At 47.6% G+C, this 13,422-nt stretch overlaps 1 protein-coding gene across 7 annotated transcripts in view; it reads left to right on the forward strand.

The window, feature by feature from the left end:
* Positions 1–13,422, forward strand: part of RAP1GAP2 (RAP1 GTPase activating protein 2) — a 171,573-nt gene that overhangs the window by 128,386 nt on the left and 29,765 nt on the right. For all 7 annotated transcript variants that reach the window (XM_058676118.1, XM_058676122.1, XM_058676120.1 and 4 more), the window contains 4 exons: positions 860–892; positions 1,243–1,455; positions 2,431–2,534; positions 13,005–13,083. In XM_058676118.1, the coding sequence (XP_058532101.1) occupies positions 860–892; positions 1,243–1,455; positions 2,431–2,534; positions 13,005–13,083 (429 nt within the window). The remainder of the gene's footprint in view (positions 1–859; positions 893–1,242; positions 1,456–2,430; positions 2,535–13,004; positions 13,084–13,422) is intronic.

A 13,422-nucleotide genomic window follows, 5' to 3' on the forward strand; every position in this document is an offset into this window, starting at 1 on the left:
TGGTGGCCAGGGGTCGGGGTGGGGGTGGGCAGCGTCTGGTAAAAGGAAGGCAGGAGAGGTAGAGGGGCTGCCAGCATGCTGGGTGGGGTCTTCTTTCTTACAGAGAGCCCAAGAGAACCTTCTTATCCACTGCTTCATTCCTCAAATGCCCACAGTGGCCAGGCAGGGCTAGGTTTGGCCAAATCCAGGAGCCAGAACTCAGTCTGGGTCTCCCACATGACTTGTGGGCAACTACCTGCTACCTCCCAGGGTCTGAGTTAGCAGGGAGCTGAAGCCACTTGGACTGGACCCAAGTGCTCCCATGTTGGATATGGACACGCTAACCACTGGGCTTAAACACCTATCTGTTGTTGTAATTATTAGTATTATCATTACCAAGAGCCTTTTGGTGACTGCACCTTAGGGGACCCTGGCTTGGTGCTGTTTGGGCAGCTGCTGAGCAGGACAGATGAGTGAGACCCAAGGCTTGGTAGCTTGGCCTGGCTCCTCCCATCTTGCCCTGCACATGTACTTGACCTGTGTCTGGGGATATCAGGCTGTCAACTTCAGGTTCCACTTTCAAGGTCAAGTTCATGGGGAAGCCAAGGTGCTGCGTGAGACAGGGGTGATTGACAGGTCACTGCCTGGGTCCTGCCCAAAAGAAATTTTGGAGCAAGAAGAGCTCAGAGCTCAGTGAGTCTCAGATCCCGGAGCTACTTCCAGGCTGTTCTTCTACCTGATGTGTCCACCACAGCCTTCATGCGGCCTGCCAGAGCAGCCAGTGCACCCTACCCCAGGCTAGGTAGGGGTGTGCCAACAGTGGTCAGACTCTCTGGGAGCTGCTGGCACTCATGGGTGTGACTTCTGGTTTGTCTTGCAGGATGACTATATTCCATACCCCAGCATCGACGAGGTAGGAGTTCCCGCTTTCTGCCCTGGGTCTTGGGAGGCAATGGTGGCTATGAGGTTGGGCAAGGCCCTGCCCAGATCCATGTTGGGGAACCTGAAGCCTCTTCCTGTCTCTGCCACCATGATCACAGCTTTTCCAATGTTGAAATGGGGGGGAGGTCGTGTACATGGGGGTGTGTGTCTATCCAGACCCTGCAGGTTACCCACAGAAATATGGAGGGGCTCTCATCCCTGATGCTAGCCTCAAGTACCCAGCTGTTTGAGTGGGGACCCCTACAGCTGGCCTCTGCCTCCCCACCCCCAGCTTTGTTTCCCAGGCCAGGTTGCAGGCCGGGTCTCTCCCTCTGCCTCCAGGTTGTGGAGAAGGGAGGCCCGTACCCGCTGATCATCCTACCCCAGTTTGGAGGCTACTGGATCGAGGACCCAGAGAATTTGGGCACCCCGACCTCCCTGGGCAGCAGCACCTGTGAGGAGGATGAGGAAGACAGCCTCAGCCCCAATGCCTTTGGCTACAAGCTTGAGTGCAAAGGTGAAGCCAGGGCCTACCGCAGACACTTCCTGGGAAAGGTGAGGCCCCGGCACTGGGATCTGGGAGGGGAGGGGGCGCAGCAGGCATCTTCCCCTGTGTGTCACTTTGCTTGCCTTCTGCCTCTGTTGTAGCTGTGGAGGAGGGCTATTGTGTCTGTCTTGGCCCACGGGAGCTGTAGGAAAGCAAGAGGCTCCGTGTGATGGATCCCAGTTGGGGGGTCTCCCCCTGCCCTGCCCCAGCCTGTGTTTTAGGGAGGTTACCTACAGGCTGGTGTCTGCGGTGAGGAGGGTGGGTGGAGTTTTAACCACTCAAGCAAAGTCGGTCCTCCACAGCCTGAGATGTGGCAAGTCCTCAGCCCAGGTGAAGTGCTGTGAGTCTTTGCTGGCTTAAAAGTAACAGTGACCTTCAGCTTTGCCAGACCTCTGGAGTCCAGAGAGCACTTTTGGAATTCTGCAGGAGTGTCCTAAGGAGACGGCACCACCCAAACCCTCAGGGATCTTGGTCAGATCCCGGACTGCAGAGCCCATGCTGCATCCTCAGGTCAGGTTGGACCCCAGGAGGCTGCGTTTTTGGCTCTTGGCCTAAAGGAGGTGTGGGACCTCTTGCAACCCTCCTGTCGCGGGGCTGCTCCTCCTGTGGTAGGGCTGCTGTACTCCCAGAAGCCCTTTGAAGTGCTAGGGGCTGCTCTCTGGGAGTGGCAAGGTGAGCTCAGGAAGGACTCACACTTGGAGCCAAGGTGGATGGTGGGCTTGAGCCTGGAGCTGCCCCTTGCTGGGTGTGCGACCCTGGGCAATTTTATACCTTGTGGAGTGTTGGGCATGGAACCACATGAAGGGAGATCTTTGTGTCCTAAGCCCCTAGCATGATGCCCGAGACCTTGGTGGCTGCCACTGCAAGCGGTCATGTCACCGTCGGGGCTTTTCTCTCCTGGTGAGGGAGGTGGGTGGAGGAGAGGGGGTCACATCTGGAGGACCTCCTCCTCCTCGCTCTTCACCCCTAATTTCTGTTTGCAGGATCACCTGAACTTCTACTGCACAGGCAGCAACTTGGGGAACCTCATCCTGTCCATCAAGTGTGAGGAGGCTGAGGGGATAGAGTACCTTCGCATCATTCTCAGGTGGGGCTGCGGTATGGGGAGGTCATGCTTCTTCCAGGTGGGGCTGGCGGTGGCAGAAGGACCAGTCCGACAGGTCTGATCTGGGTGTGCTAGAGGGGACAGGCCCCGGTGTCCTGGGGCTGTGTCTGATGTAGCTAGGCTGGGAGACCCAGTTGTGGCCGCCAGCCGACCAAGAATGGCATCTTGTTCTCAAGATCACCAAGCCTAGACTCCCTTGCCTTTCTCTGTTTCTTGCAAGGCACCATGGCTCCCAAAATGCAAGGACATGGCTCATGAAGCTACATGTTCTGGGGCAGGGCTTGCCAACATGTGCCTGGTAGCATCAGTGCAGCAAACCGGAGAAGGTGGAGTACAAGGCAGCTGGCATGTGTGCCTGGGACGGGGCGAGGTGCACAGTGGGCACACTGGTGGAGAGCCGAACCCCCTTCCTGGATTGTGATCTCTTTGATGGCAGGAACTGGAACTGGTTTCTCTTTGGTTCAACTCCTGCACTTTTGCCAAATGTCCTTCATACCTGGAGATGTGACAGGTGCTGAGGAGCCAATGGTGGCTGAAAGTTGGTCTTGGTTCTCTGAAGGCTTCTTCTGCTTGACTGAGAGAGGAAAATGAAGAATTGTAAATGTGTCCCCGGGGTTGTTTCAATGATAGGCACAGGAGCTCAGACGATTTATGGCTGAATTATTGCTGGCCTTGGTGGTGAAGAAGGCAAGGAAGAATGTCAAGTTCAGGTGCTTAGCAGTGCAAGTTCAGGTGCAAACAGTGTCATGCTCTGTTTGGGTTTGTTGGATCTCACGAGACATTTTCGAAGAGATCTGGGGAAAAGAGCAATATATATATATATGATATTTTTTTGGTGGGGGAGGGCTATAAAAATGTGAGGGAACAGAAAGTTCCAGTATCCTCCCTCAGGATGGATGAAGAGGGCTGGAACTGTGGTCAGTGCCCATCCAGTCTCACTTTGCTTCTTATTAAAAAGGAGAGCAATTTTCTTTACAGCAGCTCTCCTGGATAGAGATCATATTTACAAGGCACAGACGAGTCAATTCAGTAGCTGGAGCCAATTTTCCCAGGAGGTAATACTTAGATTCCCATCTCCAAACAGACTTTTCTAGCGAGGTAAGCCTGTAAAAGAAAATTGGTTTCTTTCCTAATAACTGTGAGACCGGGATTGGGAGGGATTTCTGGACAGAAGGATGGAAGCTGCTTTTTTCTAATTTTGTGATTGATTTGGAATGCTGCACCACAGCGGGAAGCTGGGCATGCAACATGTGCCGATTTTTTTTTTGGGGGGGACAGGGTAAAGAGGGGTGGGGGGGTTTATGAGGCAGTGAGGTTTACCTTAAAGTTGAATTCCAGTTCCTCTTAAGAAAGCAAGCTGGTGTGGGGGGAATTTATGAAATTGGAGCCTCTGGAGTGGCAAGAGGGCTTTTTTTCTAGAACCACTTTTGTTGTTTGGAAAACCCTGCCCCGGGGACCCTAAGGCACACTCAGCTGTGGCTGTCCTCATGGAGAGCCAGTGGGTAGGTGGGTGATGGAGAGGAGCCATCGGCCAGCGGGAGACTGGGCAGGCCCATCGTGTACTTGGAGCGGTTGCCAAGCCACACTGGGAAGGCGGGCATGAAAAGCTGGCTCCCTGGTTGGCTTAACAGCTTGACCAGACACAAAGAAGGAATTATCCCAAGACGAAATTCCTCCGCTGGCAGCAGCTCCAGATCCTGCTTCTTCCTCATTCCCTGTGAGCTTCTGGGTTGTCTCATAGAAGTCACACATGTCTAACCAGCGGCTCTCCGGCCCCAGACCTGAGAAGAGGCTTCCAGCAGCTGCTGTGTGGGCCGTGGGAGTAGCCAAGAACTCACCCACAAGTAGCAAGTCGGAGTAGATAGCTCCTTTAGAAGTTTGGATACAAAGAAGAAAAAAAAAAACCCTCACATGTCTGTGAAAGAAAAATTTCACATCTAAAAAACAATCAGTTAAGTAGAAAAAAAAACCCATAAAAGTTTGGATAGGATTTACTATAGAAATCCAGGTCAAACTGAAATTCACTAACTTTGTGATTTTTCTTTTCCTGAAAGATATAGTTTATTTATTTGGAAAGAGAGAGAGAGAAAGAGAGAGAGAGAGAGATATCGATCTTCCATCTGCTGGTTCACTTTGCAAATGGTTGTGATGACCAGGGATGGGCCAGGAAATCCATCTGGGTTTCTCACAAGAGTGGGAGGGCACAAGCACTTAGCCATCCTCTGCTGTTTTTCCATTTGCCTTAAGAGGGAGTTGGTTTGGAAGTGCAGTGGCCGGGACTAGCGCACACATGGGATGCTCGTGGCATTGCAAGCAATGGCTTAACCTGTTACATCACTATGCAGGTTTCTAACTTGATGTATGTGTGTGTGTTTCTTCAAAAAGCAAACCTTTAGAAAAAATAAACACGTTGGTAGAAAAGACAGACAAAATAAGAAAACTAAAAATGTCCAAAAAAGAATTCGAGTGCTATGAGAAGAATCCACTTTGTAGAAAGTTGAGGTAGTGAGCTGGAGTGGTCACATAATTCGAAGGGAGGCAGAACTCGGAGTGAGATTATTAGATGATGGAGGGTAGGGGACAGGAATGAAGCATGCTGAGGTTTTTTTTTTTTTTTTTTAAGATTTACTTATTTTTATTTCAAAGTCATATGTATAGAGAGAGGAGGCAAGACAAATTTCTTCGTCTGTTGATTTGCTCCCCAAGTGATCGCAATGGCTGATGCTGCGCTGATCCAAAGCCAGGAGCCAGGAGCTCTTCCAGATCTTCCACACGGGTGCAGGGTCCCAAGGCTTTGGGCCATCCTTGACTGCTTTCCCAGGCCACAAGCAGGGAGTTAGATGGGAAGTGGGGCTGCCAGGATTAGAACCGGTGCCCATATGGGATCCTGGCGCGTTCAAGGTGAGGACTTTAGCTGCTAGGCCATCGCGCCAGGCCCACACTGAGGTTCTTAAGCTAAATGAAGACTTAAGCCTGCAAATAAAAAAATTCACTCAGTGATGAGAAATCAGTGAGAGGAAACTGATGGGTAGACATAGCTGATGAAAACTCGACAGTTCACAGACCCTGGTGGAATGTTAACATTCCAAATGACAAAGGAAGAATGTGCCTCCACACATAGAGAAAAAGGAAAAAATGAAAGGAATCATGAATAGACACGTGGTAGAAGTGCAAGTAGGTGTGTGATAATAATAAATGTACACGAGCCATTTTATTTTTTTAAAGATTTACTTATTTCACTTGAGTTAGAGAAAGAGATCTTTCACCTGCTGATTCATTCTCCCCAATAGCTACAAAGGCAGGAATTGACCTGGTCCAAAGCCAGGAGCCAGAAGCTTCTTCTGGGTCACCCACGTGGGTGCCAGGACCCAGGGCCTTGGGCCATCTTCCCCTGCTTTCCCAGGGAGCTGTCATAGAAGTGAAACAGTTTGGACACTGATGCTTTTATGGGGTGGGGGTGTTGCAGGTGGAGGATTAGCCTGGGTGCCACCGTGCTGACCTCCAAATTCTATTCTGAAGTAGCGAAGATTCCCATTTTGTAGATTTCCCATCTATCTATCTATTTATATTTTGTTAATGAGGTAACTTGGGGGTGGGGAGGATGGTGCTGTGGCATAACACGCTGAGTTTCTATCTGCAGTACTAATATCCTATATGGGCACTTCACTTCCAGTTCTTTTCCATGCTAAGGTACCTGGGAAAGCAACAGAGGAAGGTCCGAATTCTTAGACCCCTGCCATCCCAGTGGGAGACCTGGAAGAAGCTCCTGGTTTTGGCCTGTCCCAGCCCCAGCTGTAGCCATCTGGGGAGTGAACCAGTGGCCGGAAGAAATTTATCTTTCTGTAACATTGCCTGTCAAATGAACCAATAAATAAATCTTTTGAACAGATAGTAATGCATAATTCTTTAAAAAGAAGGAATGCTTAGAAAAGTTATAACAAGCAACTGCAAAAATGGCGGAGGTTTAGTAATATGATATTAGTAATAATTTAGTAGGATTCAAGACAATAAATTAATTATGATGATGAAGAGAGTCCTTTCATAAAAGTGTAAGCTCACAAAGAAGATGGCTTATGAACTGTTTTAAATACTACACATGATAGGATTACACACACATATACTCTCATGCATAGTACATAATGATTAAAATGTGCAGAAATCCCCAGAATGCAGTTCTTGGGGAGCTTAGCACACTTTTCATCATTTGACAGATCAAGACTAGGGTAAAAAGTGAGAAGGCATGCATGATCTCAGCAATATTTGTATCAATTATGCTTGTTCATCTTTGTGTGTATATTTCTGTACCCAACGATCAAATTTTCATTCTCTAATGGATCTCTGTTTAAGAGCCTGTGGAATATTCACCAACATGGATTGCATAGTAGGTCAGTGGGTTTTGGTTGCCTGCTTATATCAAAATCATCTTAACAAACAGACCAAAGTTAAGAAATATGAAGCAAAAAACAACAGAAATCTAAATTCTGGGATCCAACCTGATCATCTTAAGTACACATGTACTCTCTCTCACACACAAAGCTAAATATAAAAAATGCTTAAATAATGTAACTATTTTTTTTTCCTCCTTATGGCCATGGAAGTCTATAGAATATGCTATTCTGTGACTTGCTTCCATTGGCAAACTGTGTTAGAGATTTTTGCATGTTGGTGTACAGGGAGTTTCTTAATTGTATGTGCCGCTGGATAGTATGGCACTGCCTAGATGTAAGATAACTAAATGTTGTTGCCTATTAATGACAGGTGTCAATCTTTGGTCTCACAAATAATGCTTAATGGATAACCTTGTCCAACTGTCGCTTTGTGTGAACAAAGATAGCTTCTCAGAGGAGAGATGGCTGGCTGGCTCTCCATTGTGGGAACTGTCTAAACTTTAACCTTCACGTGTGGTGTTGGAGAGTACTGATTTTTTGCAAAGCCTCAACCAATATAAGGTATTATTCAACACTTGGATTTTGGTCGATCTGATGATTGGTAGCTGCTGTTATAATTGCCAGTGTATTTAAAGATGTTGAAAAAATCCAAATGAAAAGAACAAGCTAATGAAATCTCCCAAAGTGTGGGGGGGATTCAGGGTCAATATTCTTCATGAATATAGAAGTAAGTGTTATAAACAAATAGCAGATCCAGAAACTGAAACTCAATTTATTGCAGCCACCCAAGAGCTGTTCATTCAGTGTGTCTTCCACCAGGATTTGACACATGCCGGAGTTTTTGGCAGGGCTTCCGTGGGGAGGAAGCTCACATCTCATTCTGTGGCCCTAGAAAGCATGCTACTTGGTTCAGCTCTTCTTATTCCTGTGGTTAAACTTACACCGCGTCATCTAATGGACATGGTTCATTGAGGGCCCGTGAAGCTGCTGCAAAGGCAGATGGTAAGGAGGCACTCAGAGGAGTGGGCAGCATGTGGAGCGAGGACAAGAAGGCCGGCCACGTGCCGATGGTGTGCTTGGGTTTGTTGTCTGAGCCACAGCAGGTCTGCGGGAGGCTGTGCTCAGATGTGTGTTAGAGAACCATCACCCTGGAGAAAGTGAGAATGGCTTGGAGGAAAGGCTGGGCCAGAAGCAGGAAGGTGAGCCCTGCCAGGAGGTGGTTACTGGTGGCGAACCAGGCAGAACGATGAGCGTGCGGCCTCCTGGGCCAGCTGGCAGCTGCGATGGGAACCGAACCGTGGTGGCTTGCGCTGAGAATAGGGAAAAGAGTAGGTGGAAAATTCCAAAACACCTGTGGAAACTGACATTAAGAAAGGTGATCAAAATGTCAACAAGTGGGAGAAGGGAGTCACTGCTGATGAAATGCAAATAATGCATTTTGGTACACTCCAAAAATGACTTAAAAGAAATGTACGTAAGAACTTCAAGAGATTAAGGACAATGGCATCTATAAAATGCTTAGTAAGTCATGAATCAAGAATGCATGGATATAAAAGAAAAACTGTCAAAGAAACACTAGTGGAATCATTGGATTTAATGCAGGGGATAAAAACCTAGTCTGGTCAAAGAGTGAGTCTGTGAATAGGAAGACAGTCCCAAGGAATTCATCCAGAAACACAGCACAGATAAAGAGATTAAGTGTCTGGAAAGAAGGTAAGAACTGTGGGTGACAGAGTGAGAGGCTGAAGCTTTTGTCTCACCAGAGTCAGAAGGGAAGACTGGAGAGACTGGGGAACAAATATTGCCAGGTAAGAGCTGAGGGTGTGTTAGAATTGGACACACACACCCCATACCGCTAAGCACAATTAAAAAAAAAAAGATTTATGTATTTTTATTAGAAAATCAGATGTACAGAGAAAAGGACAGAGAGAAAGATCTTCCATCTACTGATTCATTCCCTAAGTGGCTGCAGTGGCTGGAGCTGAGCCGATCTGAAGCCAGGAGCTTACTCTGGGTCTCCCATGTGGGTGCAGGGTCCTAAAGCTTTGGGTCATCCTCTACTGCTTTCCCAGGCCTCAGGCAGGGAGCTGGATGGGAAGTGGGGTAGTCTGGACACAAACCAGCGCCCATATGGGAACCTGGTGTGTGCGAGCTGAGGATTTAACCCCATGCCCCTAAGCACAATTCTAAAACCAGACAGCACTGCTATACATGTTGTATGAGGCATCCAGTGGCAGAGACTGTTGAGAAACTGAAGAAAATCAGGTTACCTGTGAGTTCATGACCTCTGGGCTGAATCTCAGTGAGGGTTGGGAGCCAGTAGGATAGCAAGGAAGCAGGAAACCTCCCACGAACCTAACATTCCATGTCCAGAACTGTCTATAAAGGCAAAATAAAGGTTTCCAGATTGAAAAAAAAATTAATGAGGGGAGAGTGTGCCACTCACAGATCGTCCCTGAGAGAGTCAGTGCAGGGTGTTTTTCAGCCAGAAGAGAAGAGAATCCAGAAAAAAATGTATGATTGAAAAGGAAGAGGCAATGGGTAGATTATGCTGATACATTTAATGACTTACTGGAAAGGAAGTAATTTTTGGCATGTTTAAAAGCAGGCTTGAGCTAAAAGCAGCGTGGTTCCTGATCAGGGGAGTGATTCAGTGCACAAAGCATGCCTTACTATTTCTGTTTTACCTATCTCGGGAGACTGCTACTAATATTTGAGTTTGCTGGGAGAAAAAGCATATATGTCTATTGAAAGAGAAATACAGTATATTTTTCATTGATGTATTTATTTCAAAGGTAAAGTGATGGAGAGAGGGAGAAACGGAAGGAGGGGGAGGGAGAGAGAAAATCTGTCTTCTGTCTGCTGGTTCACACTCCAAATGGCTATAATAGCTAGAGCTGGGCAATGCTAAAGCCATAATCCTGGAGCAACATCCAGTGTCTCATGTGGGTGGCAGGGGCCCAAGCCCTTGGGCCAGCCTCCTCTGCTTTCCCAGGTGCGTTAGCAGGGAGCTGAACCCAGAGTAGAGCAGCCAGGACTGGAACCAAGTTCCGGTTTGTTGGTATCACAGGCGGAGACTTAATCCACTATGCACGATGCCAGTCCCTAGATACACAATTTCTATCGCCCAAACCGGATGAAAAGAAGAATAATAATAGTGAACAAAACAGGAACTGGCAACTTTGCACAGCTGAAGGCAGGAAAGGAGAAAACAAAAAAGGAAAGAAAATATGAAATGATAGATGAGAAATAATTCCAAGGTTGGCGTAGTGGTGTGAACTGCTGCTTTGGATAGTTGCGTCCCATTTCAGAGCACCAGAGTTGAGTTATGGCCACTCTGTTTCCAATCCAGCACCCTGCTAATGCACCTGAGAAAGCAGCAGAGGGTGGCTCAAGAGCTCGGGCACCTGCAGCCACAGGGAACCAGGATAGTTCCCTGGTTCTTGGCTTCAGCCTGACCTAGCCTTGATGTGGCCATTTGGAGAGTGAATCAGTGGATGGAAAACCTCTCTTTCTATTCTCTCTATAAAAATCTGCCTCTCAAATTAAGAAGAAGAAGAAGAAAGGAGGAGGAAGAAAGAGAAAACTACCTTGGGTTAATTATTGGTTCAAAGAAAGCACTTTATCTTCACGGTTCACATTGCATTATCTAGTCCCAGTTGATCGCTATCAGCAGTGGAACAGTCATTTGAGTCATAACAGGTTTTTGTTTTTAAAAATTTGTTTAGAGTCTGGGCTAGAAAAAAAAAAGCCTTTTGCTGGGCATCTTGTGAGGCCTCAGCTACCACGCGTTGGGAAGAGCATGATTCACCTTGTTGTAACAGTTGTGAACTTGTACTTGGTGACATGGCCTTGAATTTCAGCAGAGGCAGCCAGCCTCCTGTTAGCAGGAGACCTTGGTAACCTGTCCTAGAAAGCAAAGAGCTACACAGACACCAAGTGTGAGGATTCAGAGGATTCGGAGAATGTAAATAAGAAATCTGACCTTATAACCCTTCACAAAGTTCATGGAAAATGGAATTGAAAGTAAGTTTAGTTTGGTGTGATGAAAGTTTGAAATCCAGGCCTGAAGCAATAATTCAGTGGCTAAATCCTTACCTTGTTAGTGCCAGGATCCCATAAGGATGCCGATCAAGTCCTGGCTTCCCCACTTCTTATCCAGCTCCCTGCTTGTGGCCTGGGAAAGCAAAGAAGGACGGCCCAAAGCCTTGGGACCCTGCACCTGTGCGGGAGATTCTGAAGTGGCTCCTGGTTCCTGGCTTCGGATTGGCTTAGCTTCAGCCTTGGTGGAAGATCTTATTCTCTGTCTCTCTTTCTCTCTGTAAATCAGATCTGCCTTTCTAATTGTATTGGAAATAAAATAAAATAAAACAAAATCTTTGAAAAAAAAGTTTGAAATTCGTGCATAGTGTTTTCCTAATTCACATTGTCACATTGTCTGTAAACTCCTTGAGGAAAGATCACTTCATACATCCCTGCTCTCAACAAAAGAAAGCAGCACATCATGTTTAAGACCACACGGATTGTGATTTAACTATTAACATCCACTTAATATACACATTTTAAATAATATCATGTCGATTATGACCCCTGGAGACAAGACAATTATAAATCCACAATTTAAATACTGAAGGAGAAAACGCTTCAGGGTTGGAAAACATAAAAAACCCTTTTAAAGAACTCATGGACTAATGAGAATCTCACAGAAAACAACATGTTGAGAACTTAACAGCACCGAAAATACTAGCTCTCAAAAGTGTGGGATGCGGTGGAAGTGGTACCGGGAGAGAGCGAGCGAGCAAGGAAGAAAAAGAACTCTAAATTCACTTGAAAGAAAGAAGCTAGAGGTGAGCACGCAGGTCAGGGTGTGGGGAAAAGAAGAACCAAGAACCCCCTGAAAGTACTAGAAGGAAGGAAGCAGTCAAATTAAGGCTTGGAGAAGGAGCTAGGGAAGATGGGAGCAAACATCAAAACGCGTGGAGGTGCTCAGCCGAACAAAGCCATCTCTGTGGCAAGGCTGGCAACACTGACGTGCCTTCGCTAAAACTTTCTCCGGCAAACACAGAAAAGGTAACAGGAAACATGATGATGATGAAGAATGGGACTCAGCCAGGAGCAGGGATGAAGGCGTCCCACGAGGACTCCAGTGTCCGTGTGTCTGTCATGATGGATGCAGACAGAAGCCAGAGAAAGCCCAAGCGTTCCCCACCCAAGAACCAGGTCCTCCGGCTAAAACCCCACTGTGCATCTTCCGGGAGGGCTGGCAGCCCTCTGTCAGACGAGCTGCTTCTGAGAAGTCCCCAGTGCTGCAAAAGGGCTGGAATGACACCTCAGTATCCAAACCTGGCCAGAGAAGCACAAAAGAGAAAAAAATAAAGTAAGCCGGCGTTGCGTCTGAGTGAGAATGTGAAATCTGAGTAAAATGTCCATAGATTTCACAGGCGACTAAGAACAATGCATCCTAAGCAAGTGTGGTTTTAGCCATGACGTCACAGGGCTGTGTGCCCTGGCTTGCCAGGTACAGAACTGGGAGCCAGGATCTCATAGAAACAGGAAAATGTTCGATAAAATCCCACACTTGCATAATGTGCTCAGGGAACCAGGGCACAGGCTAATTTTAGAGTCGCATGGTGCATCCTTTATAAAGCCAATCCTGTCTCGTTTATTTTGGGAGGAATTCCAGATTTTTCAGATGTTAGATTTTCTTCTTATAAGGCTCGATTTGCCAGTGAAACCCCAATGTATTCAGAAACGGTGCCCAGTGAGTTCTTTGGGAGAACAGGCACACTTGTGGAAAAACCAAAGCTCACATTGAGCTTGAGCTTGAAGGTGGCTTTTTGCATTGCCTGTATTTTGGGGGGCAATCCTCATGTAGGCCCCTTCCTTAAATGTCCATGCCCCTGGGGGTGTGGAAGTAGGTCTGGCTCCCACTCAGCACACGGGGTGGGTGTCCTGGGTTAGGGCTGGTGCTGGGGAGACCCGAAGCAAGCGCTCCTGTCTTGTGTGATCTCAGCCAACTTCTTCACTAATGGTGCTCTGTTCCCGTCCACATCCACATGCGTAGGTCTAAGCTGAAGACAGTGCATGAGCGGATCCCTTTGGCTGGACTGAGCAAGCTGCCCAGTGTCCCTCAGATCGCCAAGGTAAAATGCCCATCCTGAGAGCTGTTAGCTTCCTGGTCTGCCCAGGGTCGGCCTGCACAGGGGACGAGGTACAGTCTTGTCTTGGGCAGGGTAAGGCAACCACAGTCTTTGATTCTTGTTTGTATGGATGGGGTGGTGGTGGAGGGGTCTCTACACCCTGTCTTACTCACCCTCACTGCCTAGGCTGCTGAAAATGACATAATCCTTCATCTCTGCTAGTGCAGAAGACAAAGAAAATGGGAAAGACAGGACCAGGTGAGGAAGTGTTAGAACCCAAGGGACTGAGGTCAACCAGTTGACCAGAGAGCCTTCTGGAAGGAAGGAAGACCAGAAGGAGAC

Source organism: Ochotona princeps, chromosome 17 (genome assembly GCF_030435755.1).
Source record: "Ochotona princeps isolate mOchPri1 chromosome 17, mOchPri1.hap1, whole genome shotgun sequence".
NCBI lineage: Eukaryota > Metazoa > Chordata > Mammalia > Lagomorpha > Ochotonidae > Ochotona > Ochotona princeps.